The 17,211-nt window shown below is 44.9% G+C and overlaps 1 protein-coding gene across 1 annotated transcript in view; it reads left to right on the top strand.

Annotated features, from left to right (window-relative positions):
* The first annotated feature begins 15,129 nt into the window (after window positions 1-15,129).
* The window catches only part of LOC134873403 (large ribosomal subunit protein uL29-like), an 87,476-nt gene continuing 85,394 nt past the window's right edge, over window positions 15,130-17,211 (top strand). Inside the window, exon 1 of the mRNA XM_063896971.1 lies at window positions 15,130-15,133. Within this exon, the coding sequence (XP_063753041.1) occupies window positions 15,132-15,133 (2 nt within the window). The 5' untranslated portion in view covers window positions 15,130-15,131. The remainder of the gene's footprint in view (window positions 15,134-17,211) is intronic.

Consider the following 17,211-nt stretch of genomic DNA (forward strand, 5'->3'; position numbering starts at 1 on the left):
GGTAGAGAACATGATACAAAAAGGTGATCGGAGTTATGAAGTGGGGGGTTTCAGAGGTTTGATGTGGAGCTGTTTCTGGTGAACATGAGGTGCTCTGTGAGTAGGTTGGGATGGAGACCGTAGGAGAGAATAGGAGTTTCACTGGAGTAGAAATTGAAATGAGTCCTCTTTCTGGATCTGAAAGTCACAAAGAAAGTAGAGCTATGAGTTTCAGAGATGTCACAAAGGAGGGCATCCAATTCCGCCAAGAATTCCCCCATCGAACCTTATGGGCGGTAGAGAACACAATAGATAATTGTAGTTAAATCAGGGGGGAAGAGAAACATTCCATATTGGAGAGATTAGTGTGCCATTTCAAGCTATGGAGAGAGCAGCGGGGATGGAGGTATTACATGGTTTCATGCAAGAATCCGGAGAGCAAGGACCTCCTTGAATTGTTAGGAGCCATTGCCAGAAATGAACTTGATCTTCATCAGTGTTGTTTTCGTTAACAATGACGATGACGAAATCTTTTCGTTGACGACCCTTTTTTTCATGACGATAACAGACGGTAACGAAATAAATATGTCTCTTTGATGACTAAAACATGACGAAACATGTGTGAGTTTTCGCTAACGAGACGAGAATGGACGAAAACGTTAGTGGGTGGTCTGTCAGACATTCAGATGACATTTCTGCTTATTTTGCATGTAATCTGTCAATTAAACTTAAAAAGTATCTGCAATGCTGCTGCATCATGCCCTTGTTTGGTCACGCCCCCCAACCTGGCATGCAGCCAGCCCAGCGCACGTTCGGCGCTAAAACACACCTGCAGTCACTCAGGTGTTGACCATGGCGGCAGCGCCAACAAAGGGGCTTGGTGGTCGGAATCGACGTTTAGATATATGGACATATTTCATATATAATCCAGCAGAAAACAAAACAGAATGTGCTGTAAAGGGAGATGGTGGCACATGTGGCCACAAAGTAGGTGGGAAGAACACGACCAACCTCAAGCGGCACCCGAAGGTTCACCACGCCGATATTTTTTCTAAGGTAAGTTACTAGTCCTGTTAACATATCGTGTACACAGGGTGCGAACTGGAGGGGAGCAGGGGGAGCTATAGCTCCCCTAGTGGTGACATGAGCTCCCCTGGGAACATGGTTTGCGAAATTTTAGGGGAGCTCTCTAAAATATTGATATGATGACCAAATAAATGCCATTTTGGGTAATGTTTTTTTCAAAGGTGTAAAATAAGTGAAATAAAATTCTATTCATAGTTGTCAGGCTGTATGACGTCAAAAGGCCCAGTTGGCGGGCAAGAAAGGCATTCGATAGCTGTCTAGTTCTACCACCGGAATTTACCTAGGATCACCGATTACCTTTCATTCAAATCAATGAATATCTCTACCTTAATGTGTTCTGACTGAGTAATACAATGCAAGACAGTTGTTGTTCGGTTGGTTGTTCAAATCGGTGAGGAGACAAGCCAGGACTAGGCATATCAGCAGCAGAAAAAAAACCAGGTTGTGGTTACAGTCAATAAGACGTGACCCCTGCCTTCGGAGATGCCATCAAAGTTTGGCAGCCCTCAAAGTATACACGTGAATAGTTGAATTTGCAAATAATTATTTTCTTACAAATCAGCCCTCTGTCTCAAAACAAGCTTCAGCAGCCAACTGGTAAAGTGTAGGCTGAACTAGGTTGGCCTACTGTTATCCTGGGAAAGCATAGCATCCTCTGAGCTAGATAACTCTCACCCGCAATTTGCGATATTCAGCCAGTCTATGAAACTACACGATTCATAACACGGTGGTTTAAGTATTTTAATTACATAAGGTGAACTTACCATTTGATAAAACGATCACTGCAAAGACACATACTTTGAGGGTTGTTTTGACTTTGGAAGCTTTTCTGGGGTAGGAGCATCGTCTGAGTTTTCTTTATCTGCTGGTAGCCTATGCGATAAAAACATCGTCCGGACTTGTCTCTTAGCCGATTTGAACAATCAACCGAGCAACAACTGTCTTGCATTGTACTACCTTATTCAGACAATGTTAAGCAAAGAGATATTAAGTGATTTTGAATGAAAGGTAATCGGTTCGTTAATTCCAGTGGCTGACAGCTGTGGAAAGCTTTTCTTGCACTCCAACGTGCATTCTGACGTCACGTGAAAACTATCAATTTAGAGTTTATGATTCATGAAAAAAGTGTCGCCTGCTTGCCGCTGTTTGCAGCTCCGCCCACTACCAATTCACTCACGTGATCGTTTATTTACTGTAGCACTACATGTTTACAAGGTATTGTTGCTGCTGCTGACAGTATGTTGAAAAGAAAAAAACAACAACTTACACTGGGCAATTTCTTTAAAAAGACTGCCAAACAACTTGATAAAGAAGACCAAACGAATGTAGCTGGTGGAAGCACATCCTTTGTGACTGCTGTTACAACAGTACCGAGAGAGGAGGGAGCTAATGTCAGTGCTGCTAGTGCTAACTTGACAGTTAAAGATAACTTGTGTGCTGAAGAGACACAAGAAGATGAGCCAAGAGAAGAGGCTTCTAACGTGATGACTACAATTACCATAGTAGAGGTCGAAGGAGATATGGAAGAAGATGATGATGTTGCTGATGACCACCCCACTTGTGCTTCCTCTTCCTCCCTGCCTGCTGCTCGAGATCGGGGGGGTGAAGTTGCTGCGGTGGTCCGGCGGCTGCCGGATGGCTGGACCAGCCAACAGTGGAGTGAGTGGATCACACGCCTCCCATGGCTATTCTCCAAGGATGGATCCATAGGCTGTACTCTCTGCAGGGATGCTAAAAGCCTTCTCCTCAGTACTGATAAAGGTGGAGTGCACTTATCAGAAGAATGGATGAACGGGGACGTATCCAGTAAAACTAAGAACAACTTGCGTAAGAAAATCTACAAGCATCGGGATAGTGTGGCGCACAACAGGGCAGTTGAACTGGCAGAAACAAGAAAACAAGCAATACTGCCGAACCAGATTCTCGCAATCAACGGAAAGTTGCTGGAGGAAACGTCCAATGCTTTCCGATCTGCGTATATGATAGCAAAGGAAAGGATGGCATTTAAAAAACTCCCACCTGTCATGCAGCTTCAAGAGATCAATGGGGCAAAGGTAGGCGCTGTACACAGATCCGACAAATCCTGTGCTGAGATTATTGGCCACATTGCACTCGAAATGCAGAAAAAGTTTGTATGTAATGTTAAAAAGGCCCAGTCAAAAATAAGCATCACTATTGATGAGAGCACTGTGCACGGACGTGCATATATGATTGTATATGTGAGATGTGACGTGACAGGAAAGGGAGATGTGGATAATGTGTTTTTAGGCCTCAAAGAGTTAGTCGAGGGCACAGACGCCGAGTCCATCTACAACAGCCTGAGAGAGGCTCTACGTGTTGCAGGTTTTGATGACGAGTTTTTGTCTAACAATCTCATCAGCATAGCCACTGACGGCGCGTCTGTCCTCACTGGCAAAAACAGTGGGGTCATTGCTCGCCTAAAACAGGACTTCCCCAAAATCCAGTCTATACATTGTCTTTGTCACCGGCTAGAATTGGCAGTCCATGACTCTCTTAAACTTGTTGCTGGATGTAACCACTTCGAAATTTTTGTTTCAAAGTTGTACAGTTTGTACAATCAGTCCGCAAAGAATGCGAGACTCCTGGAGGAGGCAGCAGCGGAGTTGAATATGCAGCTTTTAAAAATCGGGCAGATTTTTACCATCAGGTGGGTGTCAAGCAGTTTTAGAACTGTTAAGGCCGTCTGGAACAACTACCCTGCTTTAGCAAGACACTTCAAAATCGCAAGTGAGGATCCATCTCGTAATGACACGGAAAGGAAGAAATTCCTAGGGCTCCATAAACAACTCTCAAACGCTGGATTTGTAGCCGATCTGGCTTGCATGAAAGACATGCTTCGTGAGCTTCAGGCCCTGTCACTAAGGTTGCAGCAAAGAGACATCGACATAGTGAGCGCGAATTGTCAGATTCAGCAGTGCATCGATGTACTTTCTGCTTTGAAAGAGTGTGGAGGTAAATCAGCACAGAAGGCCGAGGACCGCATAACACAAAGACTGTTCAAAGGTGTGGAGCTAGTGGAGTACAGCGGCAAAATTAAAAGGGGTCAGTTCTATCAGTCTGTGATCGACAATCTTAAGAAGCGAATGCCAGAGTCAGATCTTGTCAATATGCTCAAACCCCTCAACAAGCGCTTTTGGCCACAGGACCGCAACGCACTTATAATGTATGGGGAAAAAGAAATACGGGCCCTTGCGAAAGAACTCGGTGAATCTGCTAGTGAAGCAGTACAGGAGCTTCGCGACTGGAAGTTACAAGATGCTGCACCTGCACAAGGCAAAACGCTGGAGAAACTGTCCATTGCAAGCAGAACTTACCTGCCCACTTCATCGGAGTGCGAGAGGGGCTTTTCAGCTATGAATGACACGGACAGTAAGACTCGCAATAGACTGCGTGAAGCCAGCACCTCCTCACTACTTTTCGTGGACCTTAATGGACCTCCACTGGAGAGATTCGATCCAACGCCCTTCATCACATCTTGGCTGAAGTCGGGTCATCGTCTGTCCACATCATGGGCTAGTGGACCTAGAGCAAAAGCAACTGAGCCCAGACCGCTGTGGTCGCTTTTGTGTTAGGTAAGACCCGCTTAACTGAATTTTGCTGTGTTGAAAAAAATGCCAAAAATACCATGCAGCGTCTAATCTCTCTCTCTCTCTCTCTCTCTCTCTCTCTCTCTCTCTCTCTCTCTCTCTCTCTCTCTCTCTCTCTCTCTCTCTCTCTCTCTCCCGCAAGTGGCTCCATGGACCATCAGCATCTCTTCCACCATGCAGCGTCTTGTCATCTGTCTGCTCTCTCCCTCTATGTGCATCGTTGCGTATTGTTGTATTGTTAATATTAATATATGTTCATGGTTGGTGCTGCGCTGCCGCACCTATCGCGTGTGTTCGGCTATAGGCTAAAGCCCATGACATGTGAAATGTAGCCTATGTATTTTTAGTTATTTTAAATTGACTTAGGCTAATTAAACAGTCAAACGTTACATTGGTGGTCCGTGGATTATTTATTATCAAGTTGATTGAAGTTTGCGTAGCCCATACATGCTCGGTAAATCTGTTTCTGTTTCATGTAAATGTAGACCTTTGGCACCCCGTGTGCAACGGATTTTCTATTTAATAGGCCTATGTCACAGATCAGAATCCCCCCCCCCCCCTCCGGCTCCCCCGGACACCGTGGTATAGTTCGCACACTGCGTGTACATACAATGTTACTCGACAATCGGCTTGTGATAAATTTCATAGTACGCTTATAGTAAGTTTTCCACATATTCCTGGCGCAAATGGGCTGCTAACTTCAGGTTTAAGTTAACGTTAGCTTGGTTACGCTAACGTCAGTTCATTATCTTGTGTGTGTTACTGTAGGCCTAGTGTAGAACATGCAGGGATTTTTGGCAAGTGTAATGCGTTGTCTTGACCCATGTGTGAGTGAGTGACTGAAACATGGAGGAAAATGTAGCATTTCAGACCGGTTACTGTTCCCCATGTGTCTAAATTAAGAGCATGCAGGCTTCTGTAGCGTTAGTGTTAGCCATGTTTACATTCAGTGACGTTGTGGTCATCCATTTGTGTGTTTATGTTCTGTCAGCACGTTGTGACATGTTAAACAGGTCAAGTTACCTGTGCTTTGCTAGTCTGCTAGCTTAGCCTAAAGTGACATTGTGCGGCCCCAACCACAACTTGTGCTTACAATAAAGTTGGGACACACACACACACACACACACACACACACACACACACAACCTAACTCATCAGTGCAGATACAGTGGGGCAAAAAAGTATTTAGTCAGCCACCAATTGTGAAAGTTCTCCCATTTAAAAAGATGAGAGAGGCCTGTCATTTTTATCATAGGTACACTTCAACTATGAGAGACAGAATGAGAAAAAAAAATCCAGGAAATCACATTGTAGGATTTTTGATGAATTAATTGGTAAATTCCTCTGTAAAATAAGTATTTGGTCACCTACAAACAAGCAAGATTTCTGGCTCTCACAGACCTGTAACTTCTCTTAAGAGGCTCCTCTGTCCTCCACTCGTTACCTGTATTAATGGCACCTTTTTGAACTCGTTATCAGTATAAAAGACACCTGTCCACAACCTCAAACAGTCATACTCCAAACTCCACTATGGCCAAGACCAAAGAGCTGTCAAAGGAGACCAGAGACAAAATTGTAGACCTGCACCAGGCTGGGAAAACTGAATCTGCAATAGGTAAGCAGCTTGGTGTGAAGAAATCAACTGTGGGAGCAATTATTAGAAACTGGAAGACATACAAGACCACTGCTAATCTCCCTCGATCTGGGGCTCCACGCAAGATCTCACCCCGTGGGGTCAAAATGATCACAAGAACGGTGAGCAAAAATCCCAGAACCACACGGGGGGACCTAGTGAATGACCTGCAGAGAGCTGGGACCAAAGTAACAGAGGCTACCATCGGTAACACACTACGCCGCCAGGGACTTAAATCCTGCAGTTCCACACGTGTCCCCCTGCTTAAGCCAGTACATGTCCAGGCCCGTCTGAAGTTTGCTATAGGGCATTTGGATGATCCAGAAGAGGATTGGGAGAATGTCATATGGTGAGATGAAACCAAAATAGAACTTTTTGGTAAAAACTCAACTCATCGTGTTTGGAAGAGAAAGAATGCAGAGTTGCATCCAAAGAACACCATACCTACTGTGAAGCATGGGGGTGGAAACATCATGCTTTGGGGCTGTTTTTCTGCAAAGGGACCAGGACGACTGATCCGTGTAAAGGAAAGAATGAATGGGGCCATGTATCGTGAGATTTTGAGTGAAAACCTCCTTCCATCAGCAAGGGCACTGAAGATGAAGCGTGGCTGGGTCTTTCAGCATGACCATGATCCCAAACACACCGCCAGGGCAACGAAGGAGTGGCTTCGTAAGAAGCATTTCAAGGTCCTGGAGTGGCCTAGCCAGTCTCCAGATCTCAACCCCATAGAAAATCTTTGGAGGGAGTTGAAAGTCCGTGTTGCCCAGCGACAGCCCCAAAACATCACTGCTTTAGAGGAGATCTGCATGGAGGAATGGGCCAAAATACCAGCAACAGTGTGTGAAAACCTTGTGAAGACTTACAGAAAACGTTTGACCTCTGTCATTGCCAACAAAGGGTATATAACAAAGTATTGAGATGAACTTTTGTTATTGACCAAATACTTATTTTCCACAATCATTTGAAAATAAATTCTTTAAAAATCCTACAATGTGATTTCCTGGATTTTTTTTTTCTCATTCTGTCTCTCATAGTTGAGGTATACATATGATGAAAATTACAGGCCTCTCTCATCTTTTTAAATGGGAGAACTTGCACAATTGGTGCCCCACTGTACATTATACCTTAACATGGTAGTACTTTGACTATTTTTTTTATAGTACTTTGAGTACTTTTATGATATACCTACATTTGATTGTTTTGTATTCACCTGTAAACCTTTACAGGAGGTGTGTGTTGTATACAGAGATAGAGTAATTGTATCCCTTCTTTGTTTTTTCCTCAACCAGATCCCAGAGACCAGAACTCCTAAAGAGAAACCTGGTGGTCCAAAGAACGTCAAGACACAGTCATCTATCCTAGCAGCCTTCACTGCAGGATCCAAATACAAGTCAGACTCGGTGGAACAACGCGCCACAGAACAGGCGATCGCTCTTTGGATTGGACGTACTGGTCTACCTGCTCGCACAGTTGAGGATGAAGATTTCATCAGGATTCTCACAACTATTGTGACTCAAGTGAGAGACTCAAAATACTTCTCCATTATCTTAGACTGTACACCTAACATTAGTCACCAGGAGCAGATGTCCATTATCCTCAGAAGTGTGGCTTTAAGGGACAGCCAGAGATAAAGGAGCACTTCCTCGGCTTTGTGAATGTTGAGGCTACAACTGGCTTAAGTCTGTCTACAGTCATCTTGGACAAGCTGACTGATCTGAAAATTCCATTTGACAGTTGCAGAGGGCAAGCCTATGACAATGGGGCCAATATGAAAAGTAATCACCAAGGAGTACAAGCCAGACTGTTGAGAATGAATCCCAGAGCTGTGTTTGTTCCATGTGGTGCACACACATTAAACCTCGTCATTGCAGATGCTGCCAAATCCTCCAAAGATGCTGTTGGTTTTTTTTGGCTATGTACAAAAGCTGTTTGACAACATGTGATCGCAAATTATCTCGTTGAAAAAAACAAAACAAATTAGGAATCTATTCGTGGCGCTTGATGGTGACTGTGGCGCCGCGCCACACAATGGTCTATGTGTGGGAAACCCCAGACCTCTGTTACCTGCATTTCAATTTGCATATTAGCTAAATATTTAGTTTCACCCGAAACATTTAGATTTAACATTTAGATTTAGATTTAACATTTAGATTTACATTTAACATTTAGATTTAGATTTAACATTTAGATTGAGATTTAACAGTTAGATTTAAATTTAACATTTAGATTTAACATTTGGATTTAAATATTAAAAATATCTCTAAGTTGACAAATATTGTTGTAAATGTGCAAAAAAGTGACTCTCAAAAATTCACACCAGTTTTTACAACATTGTTTGAAGCTAAATGTGACAAAATGTTGCTGTTATTTTCAGCGTGAGCCGCTTTACAAACGGCGCCTAGGATTTTGGCTTTACAGAAGACATTGGTGAATTCAAAGCGCAATGCCAGCTCGGCACACTGATAAGCAAATAAAATTGAGTCAGCTAGTATAAAGAAATGTTGATGAAGGGACTGTTAATAATTGAAATTTGTCACAGAGCTGTGAAAAGCACGTCTCACACGCTCGGTGTTCGGCTGCGCCCTCGCATTGTTACATTTCTAACTGATAATGTGTAACTAATGTCGATGTCTGCGCGGTGTTGTTGAAGGATAAGACGTGAGTCAGCCTATCGTCGGAGCCAATCCCTCTTATTCTGACAACAGATGAACAACAAACGAGTCGTTACTACAGTACCCTCACACAGGCTCCTGCACAGATTAAATAAGAAAGAAATAATTCAGCATAAACACATGTTCATAACTTAATCCAGAAATGTCCCAAAACAGTGCAGTTTACCTCTCCTGTGAAAAACGTTTACAAAAAGAGAAGAGGAACACCATATTCAGGAATGGAATGGTGTACGACACCTTAGTATAGTGGGATGTTATACTGAAGCATCTTACTTCTCTTATTACTCATCAGTGATACTGAAGCCTGACCAATGTTTACAACCTCTTTATATAGTTTTCATGAATAAGCATGAGGCCTCCTCGCTCTATGACCAGCACTCTAAACTTGCTGATACAAGAGCATTATTCATCATTCACATTCACGGATTTAGCAATGACTGGTAATTCAATGATTCAGCTTCAAAACATGCCTGACATTTCGGGGTAGATCAGTAGACCACTCCCTTACCCAGTGCCGGCGCTAAGGGGGGGCATTCGAGGGCCGTGCCCCCCCTAGCGGTCATTGATGCCCCTCCTACCAGCTGTGAAGCATATTCTCGATCTGTCACAATCGACTATAATTGACGCTGAGTTCGAAGTTGCTAAAGAGTTTTTAATGTCACAAAAGCAAGCAAGCCCCCCCCCCCCGCCAATGACCCAATGCCCCTCCAGTAGATCTGCTCTGGCGCCGACTCTGCCCTTACCTTTTTTAACTTGAAGGCCTTTACAATTAAAGCTTGCTCTTTTGTAACATTAAGCAACTCAACTGCACTCAAGACTTCTCACACATGCTACAAAAGCAAGTCTTTTGGTAAGACATGGTTGCCTACTCTCACGCATCTGGCGTGTGACACACGCTTTCACTCTCAGATCTTACACTCTCACGCTGCCCAAACTATTTTCGCTCTAAAAACAAGATGAACCGGCTATCGTTTTTTGGTTGGTTATTTATAGTGTTGAGTTGACAGCTTCTCTAGCTGTTGATCCACACCCTTCCCGCCCCCACCACTCTTAACAACGCTAACAGACAGCAGAACAGTGGGAGCCGGTTTGTCAATCCTCGACCCATATTGTGCATGCGCAGAATCCGTCTTAACGCCAGGCTTTTCGTCAGTCGACGGCGAACTCTGCGGAAGGAAAGGGTATATATATATACTTAGCCTATATATATATATATATATATATATATATATATATAGGCTAAGGTCCCGCTACGGACAGGATAGCAGTCATTTAGTGCGCACAGGGTGCGATTTGTAGGGGGGGATGGTGAGGATTTCCCCCCCTCTGGTTTTCCTATCCCTACCTCTGCTAAATTATTTTTATCTCCGGTGGGGACAAGGATTTCCCCCCCTTGATAGCGATGAATGCAACTTAATTGCTAGCCTACTTAAACTCTTGAAATCTAACGATCTTCAGTGTCTTTACATCAGAGTAGGCTATTCAGCAGCCTTCTGGCAGACGGTGCATATTTCTGAACGTCATCGAACACAAAAACATTGTAACATTTTTGTGCGGGAACTTCGCAGGAAAAACAGCGCTGAACCAAACATGAAACGCGTTCAGAGCAGCATATCATCTTACTTTACAGGACCCATTTGCAGAATTGTGGATAGAAGAGGGCCGAAATGCTGCAGACAATGCCCCGATAGGAAAAACGAAAAAGCCACCACAAATTTGTCACCAGAGCCGACTGTTTACTTTGTCTAGTTTTCCAGACCTGTCCCTGAGTGTTGACAGCACGTTGTGCTATTTAGTGAATTATTTTGAGTGTTTGATTTAAGTTAATTGGAGGGTCTTTTCATGGAGAGCATTGATGCTGTTCTATGGTGCTTTCTGCCTGTTAGTGCGTACGCATGTTTTTGTGACGTTGAATAGAAATCCATGTATGGGTTATTAAAAGTTTTGCCATGTTGTGATGGGGACTAATCCACGGACCCGAAAAAAGGGCCTGTCTACTTTTTGCGTTTTTTTCTCCCTAGTTATGCAAGTTAAAAGTCCAATGTTCTTGTCTATGAATAAATTAAAAAAAACATCCCCCCCTCTGTTTTTTTGTCAAATCGCACCCTGAGTGCGCATATGTGTAATTAAACCAATGATATCAAAATTTCACTCCAGCCAGGAACCCAAAGTTCACCCTGTGCTAAGGATGCGATCATTGGCACACTAATTGGGAAAAAGAGGTACATTTATAGCGTTTGTTTTTGTTTGATAAAAAAAATGGCAAAACAAGAATTGGCATGTCATTGTTTGTCCTTAGGCCTTGCAGCAGTAGTAGAAAATGACCAACGTGCATCAGCCATCATCTTCATGCAAAAGAACTCCCAACACAAATCCAATGAGATTTTAAATTATGTATCCCCTGTGGCATTAAGACTTCTTTGAAATGATAGCAGATTCTTTTCATTTCTTTTTATGTTCAGTACGGTCCAAAGTAACATTTTGAACAACTCCTTGGCAAAGCACTGATTGTTTGAAAGATATGTCTCAGTTATTCTGAGTGAAAGTGTGAGAGGTTCTTCTGCAGAGACTCAGTTACCATTCTTTATCCAACATAAATCCAAATTCTCCAACAATGAACCTGCTAAAAACTAAACATACCTTTAAAACCGTGTTGGTGCACTAGCCATTAGAATCTATACAGTTACATAGTGATGTCACTATGTTCAGTAAACAAAGGAGTCCAATGGAGGCATTTCATGTTAAATAACTTCATCCACTAGTGCTTGTATGGCTTCTTCTGCGATTCTGGTTTGTTTGGGTTTTTCTGTTATAAATTCAAAGTTCTTAAATGGTCTAAAATGACACGATGACATCTTCTCAATCTCTCTTTATCAATCAGTCAATTAAAGTTTATTTATATAGCCCAATATCACACATTTTACATTTCTGTCAGTGGATTTTACGGTTTGTACAGAATATGAATACCACACCCTCTGATACCCATCAACGGGACAACTGTAGAGAGAGTCAACCGCTTCTATTTTATTTACTTTATTTTGCTATTCTTTTATTTGCTCTAATTTTTTGTTTGTTTATGTGTTTTCTGTCGGTCCTCACAACATGGCAAGCGGCCTTGGGTTCCTATAAAGCTGCTATATAAATTGAAATTATTATTATTATTATTTTTATTACTAATAAACATGAATGATATTTCTGTGCAAGGTGCTATACCTAATAAACATATTATTATTAATATTATTATTATTGTTCTACGGAAGGTTCAAGTTTCAAGGGGTTTTATTATCATGTCCATAGTAGCTACAGTGTAGTTGTGGCAATGAAAATCTTAAGTCCTGAAAATCTCCAACAATGTAACTATACGTAATTATATGTAATTATATATAGGACCTAAGACTAATAAAACAATAATATAAAAATAGTGCAAAATGAAACAGGAGGATTAATTAGAAAACAATAGTGCAGGTTATGTTGCAAGACCAGTCTATAAGTAATGCAGATGACGTTAACTTTATACATATCAGAAAAAGAAGCCAAATGATGAGTATGTTGAAAGTGACCTAGTAAATGTAAAATATAGAAGAACAGAATGTAAGGTTATATTTGTACAGTGATATCCAATTAATACTGTTGATCTACTAATAACTATTAAGATAATAAATTAAACAAATTATGAGATGCAACCACTTTAAAGAGCTCAGGTATTTAATAGTCTCATGGGCCAGTGGGATGAATCTGTCTCTGAGTCTGGTGGTTTTGGTCCTGATGCTGCGGTGCCGCCTGCCAGACAGCAGCAGACTGTGGTGCACCTGTAGAAGGTTAGGATGCTCTCTATGGTGCACCTGTAGAAGGTCAGGGTGCACTCTATGGTGCACCTGTAGAAGGTCAGGATGCTCTTTGTGGTGCACCTGAAGAAGGTGCAGAGTATCTTGGAGTCCATGTTGAACCTCTGCAGCCTAGCCCTAGATCCCTGAGCTTGATGATGAGCTTGGAGGGCACAATGGTGTTGAAAGCTGAACTGTAGTCGATGAACAGCATTCTCAGATACGTGTTCATCTGGTCCAGGTGGGAGAGGGCAGTTTAGAGGGGGAGGGCTATGGCGTCGTCTGTGGACCTGTTTGATCTGTAGGCAATCTGCAGGGGGTCCAGGGAGGCAGGGAGGGAGAAGGTGATGAATGTTTTGACTAACCGCTGAAAGCACTTCATGATGATGGAGTGCCACTGGGCGCTAGTCATTGAGGCTGCTGGTTTTAGTGTTTTTGGGGACAGGAACGATGGTGGAGTTGAAACATGTGGGGATTACAGACTGCAACAGTGACCTGTTGAAGATGTCCCTGAACACCTGTGCCAGCTGAACTGCACACACCCTGAGAACAAGGCCGGGGATGCCATCAGGTCCAGTAGCCTTTAGTGGATTAACACTTTCAAAGGATCTGCACACATCTGCCCTGTTTAAAACAAAAGGGCAGGGATCATGGGCCTTCTACACCTCCACAGCCTGGCTGCTTTCAAAACATGCATAAATAGGGTTCAGCTCATCTGGGAGAGACGCACAAACAGACACTCCCATCAACAACTCCATTTGACTTCATGAATGCAAATGCACCGATTACCTGTGTGTGTAAGGAGGGCTGTCCCTCTGTGTGACAGGCAAAGTTCTGTAGATGCATCTTTTGCATTGAACAATGTGAGCTGTAAATAGCAGGAATACACTGCAGACCAGTTGGTCAACTGGGCAATCGATTTCTGCTGTATGAAGAAAGCAATGTAATGTATTACACCCCTGAACACACCACATTTTAAAACAATCAAGGCCTGCGGCGCACGGGTGAGCAAAGTAGCCTACACTGTGTACAGTTAAACAGTGTCGCTGTAAAATGTACAACTGTGTCAGTCAGATCCTTAAACAGATTTGAGTCTGGGTTAGAGTTTATGAAAAGCAATTAAAAATGACATTACTCTTAATGATGCAGAGGAAGGAAGGGTTGATCACAATGTCTTATCCAATGTCCATTATCACATCCTGCAGCTGCAGAGGAAAAAGTCAATTTAACAGAGAGGAAATGTTCTATGAACACTGCTGAAAAAATGTATTTTTCAGGCCCCTCCACCCATCTCCACCAATGACACATAATCTTAGTGTGAGTCATTGTCTTTCTGTCTGTGAGCTCTCTTTAGTGTGCTGAAAATATCTCTGATAATGTCCCGGGATGATATATTCTTGGACTCTATGTCAGGTTGGACCCCTGAAATAACAGCTAATGGGGATAATTTCAGTGCTGTCACTACACACTCACCTGAATGACCCAAGGGATGTTCCTACTATCAGATGAAAACTTTTTTCCACAATGTGAAATTCCAAGAGACATGCATTTCACAGCATCACCATAACAGTTTACATTATCCAACCTGCAAAACTGCGCTTTGTTTCCGAAGCCCATCAATGGACAGGTCGGGTACTGCGTCACATAGGAGCAATAATACTCTAGTTCATGTCTGTCTTATCTAGCACATTTCACTTAATTTTGGGAATATTTTTATTAAGAAGCATACATTGATTCGTTACAATATGTAACCCTTTCTGAGCAACAAATGCTACAAACATGAGCAGGGTCTCAGTAAGAGCAATGAGGAGGTGGTCGATACAGTACTCAAGTGGTTCTTTGTGGACAATTGCGTTAGGTTACCTTCCTTCCCCAATGAAGCAAACCAACTCCTACTCAAAAGATAGCATCAAAAGTTATCCTCTGGGGGAATGGAAAGTAGGATCACTTCCCATCTGTTAATGAACTACCAGCAGCTGCCAGATCTGAGTGCCAAGCTCTTGCTGGATAAAAACCACAAAGATGTGTCAGGGTTTGGGGAAATAGGACCCAAGTGCAGCAACAAAGGGAGGCAGGTATGGGTACAAACAAAAGGCGAGCTTTATTCCAAAAGCTGTTTTACAAAAATACGAAGTTAGGAAAAATCCAGGACATGAAAAACACTTGACTTGAACGCATGAAAGACGATAATCCAGGACATGAAAAACACTTGACTTGAACGCATGAAAGATGATAACGAACTGACAGAGAACACAAGGGAAAGCAGGACTAAATACAAAGACACTAATCACAACACAAGCCACAGCTGGGGAGGGGAGGAAGAAACATGAGGGTAACAGGTGACAACAATAAAACAATCAGACACAAGGAAAACCAAAAGACAGGAAGTAAAACACATGACACAACAGAGGAAAACATTTCAAAATGTTAAAACAGGAAAACAGACAGAAAACAAGGATCATGACAGAACCCCCCTCTCAAGGGGCGGATTCCAGACGTCCCAACAAAGTCCCAAAAAATCCAACAAGGTGGGTGGAGGGGGTCCGGAGGAGGGACGCATGACCAAGGCCACAAGGGTGGGTGGAGGGGGTCCGGAGGCGGGATTCGGGCGGACGACCCCGGGGCAAGGCAGAGGATGAGAAGGGTGTCTCGGGCCGACGGCCCACGGGCAAGGCAGAGCATGAGACAAAGCACGGACAGGCCTTGTGGCAAGGGAACTCCGGAGGCCGGAGACATGGGCAGAGACAGGGGCGGAGGCAAGGGCGTAGACCATGGCGAGGGGACTCTGGAGGACAGTGGAATAGCTCCGGAGGGCAGGCGAGACAGTTCCAGAGGACGGCCTGGAAGGTGGCGAGACAGCTCCGGAGGACGGCCTGGAAGACAGCGGGATAGCTCCGGAAGGCAGCGAGAAACTTCCGGAGGACGGCCTGGAAGGCGGCGAGACAGCTGTGGAGGACAGTCTGGAAGGCGACGAGACACCTCTGGAAGACGGGCTGTAGGACAGGCTGGAGGACGTATTTCGGCCGGGCCCCCGAAAAGGACATGGATCGGTGGGACCCCCATCGGAACAGGTGACGGCAGGACCCCCAACGGAATAGGTTCAGGTGTTGGCGGGACCCCCATCAGAGCAGGTGACGGCAGCACCCCCAACAGAGCAGGTGTTGGCGGGACCCCCATCGGAACAGGCGACGGCAGGGACCCCAACGGAGCAGGTGCAGGCGGGACCCCCATCAGAAAAGGTGATGGCGAGACCCCCAACGGAGCAGGTGTTGGCGGGACCCCCATCGGAACAGGTGCAGGTGTTGGTGGGACCCCCATCGGAACAGGTGACGGCAGGGCCCCCAACGGAGCAGGTGTGGCCGGAGGCGACAGGACAGGCGGGGCCGGAGTCGACAGGACAGGCGGGGCCGGAGCCGACAGGAAAGGCAAAGCTGGAGTCGGCCGGGCCGCGGACAGAACAGGCGGGGCTTGAGTCGGCCGGGCCGCCGACAGAACAGGCGGGGCTTGAGTCGGCCGGGCTGCTGACAGAACAGGCGGGGCTTGAGTCGGCCGGGCCGCCGACAGGGCAGCAGGTGCTGGAGTCAGCCGGGCCGCCGACAGGGCAGCAGGTGCTGGAGTCAGCCGGGCCGCCGACAGGGCAGCAGGTGCTGGAGTCGGCCGGGCCGCCGACAGGACAGGCGGGGCTGGAGTCGGCCGGGCCGCCTACAGGACAGGAGTTGGCTGCTAGGGCCGGAACTGCAGCCAGGAACGCGGCTGCTAGGGCCAAAACTTGAGCCGGAAGCATGACTGCAGGAGGCTTGGCTGCAGGCGGCTTGACTGCAGGAGGTTTGGCTGCAGGAGCACAGGCTGGTCGCCTGGCTTTGCGTCCCTTAGTGGACTGTTGCAGGCTCCGCGGACCTCCAAAAACTAGGCGGGAGCCAACAAAAGGGTCCACATAAGGTTCCAAGTGGGGAGCTGTGGCAGGCAGGGAGCTAGTATGCCTGGGGCTAGCAGGCCGGGAAACAAGTTTTGCCTCACAGCTTCCAAAAAACTCCTCCACCCACTCGGGTAATAAGTCTCTTAGCCACGGCCTCGAACACATCTCCATGCGTGCCTCGGCCATGATGGCATGCCTCTCCTCTGTACTGGAGGCGTATCGACAGTCATTTTTTAGGCAAGTTAGATTATAAGTTACCTCATAGAGGCTGTCTGCTGGGTCCATCTTTTGGTCAGTTCGTTCTGTCAGGCCTGTCAAACAACTGAGTAATTTCTTGGATGCAACTGTTTCGATGTGTTCCAGTCAGGCTTTCGACCGCACCACAGCACTGAGATTGCTCTTGTTAAGGTCTTCAATGACATCCACTTAAACACAGACAGTGGCAGAATCTCAGTGTTAGTATTATTAGATCTCAGCGCTGCATTTCACA

Source organism: Eleginops maclovinus, chromosome 12 (assembly GCF_036324505.1).
Source record: "Eleginops maclovinus isolate JMC-PN-2008 ecotype Puerto Natales chromosome 12, JC_Emac_rtc_rv5, whole genome shotgun sequence".
Lineage (NCBI taxonomy): Eukaryota > Metazoa > Chordata > Actinopteri > Perciformes > Eleginopidae > Eleginops > Eleginops maclovinus.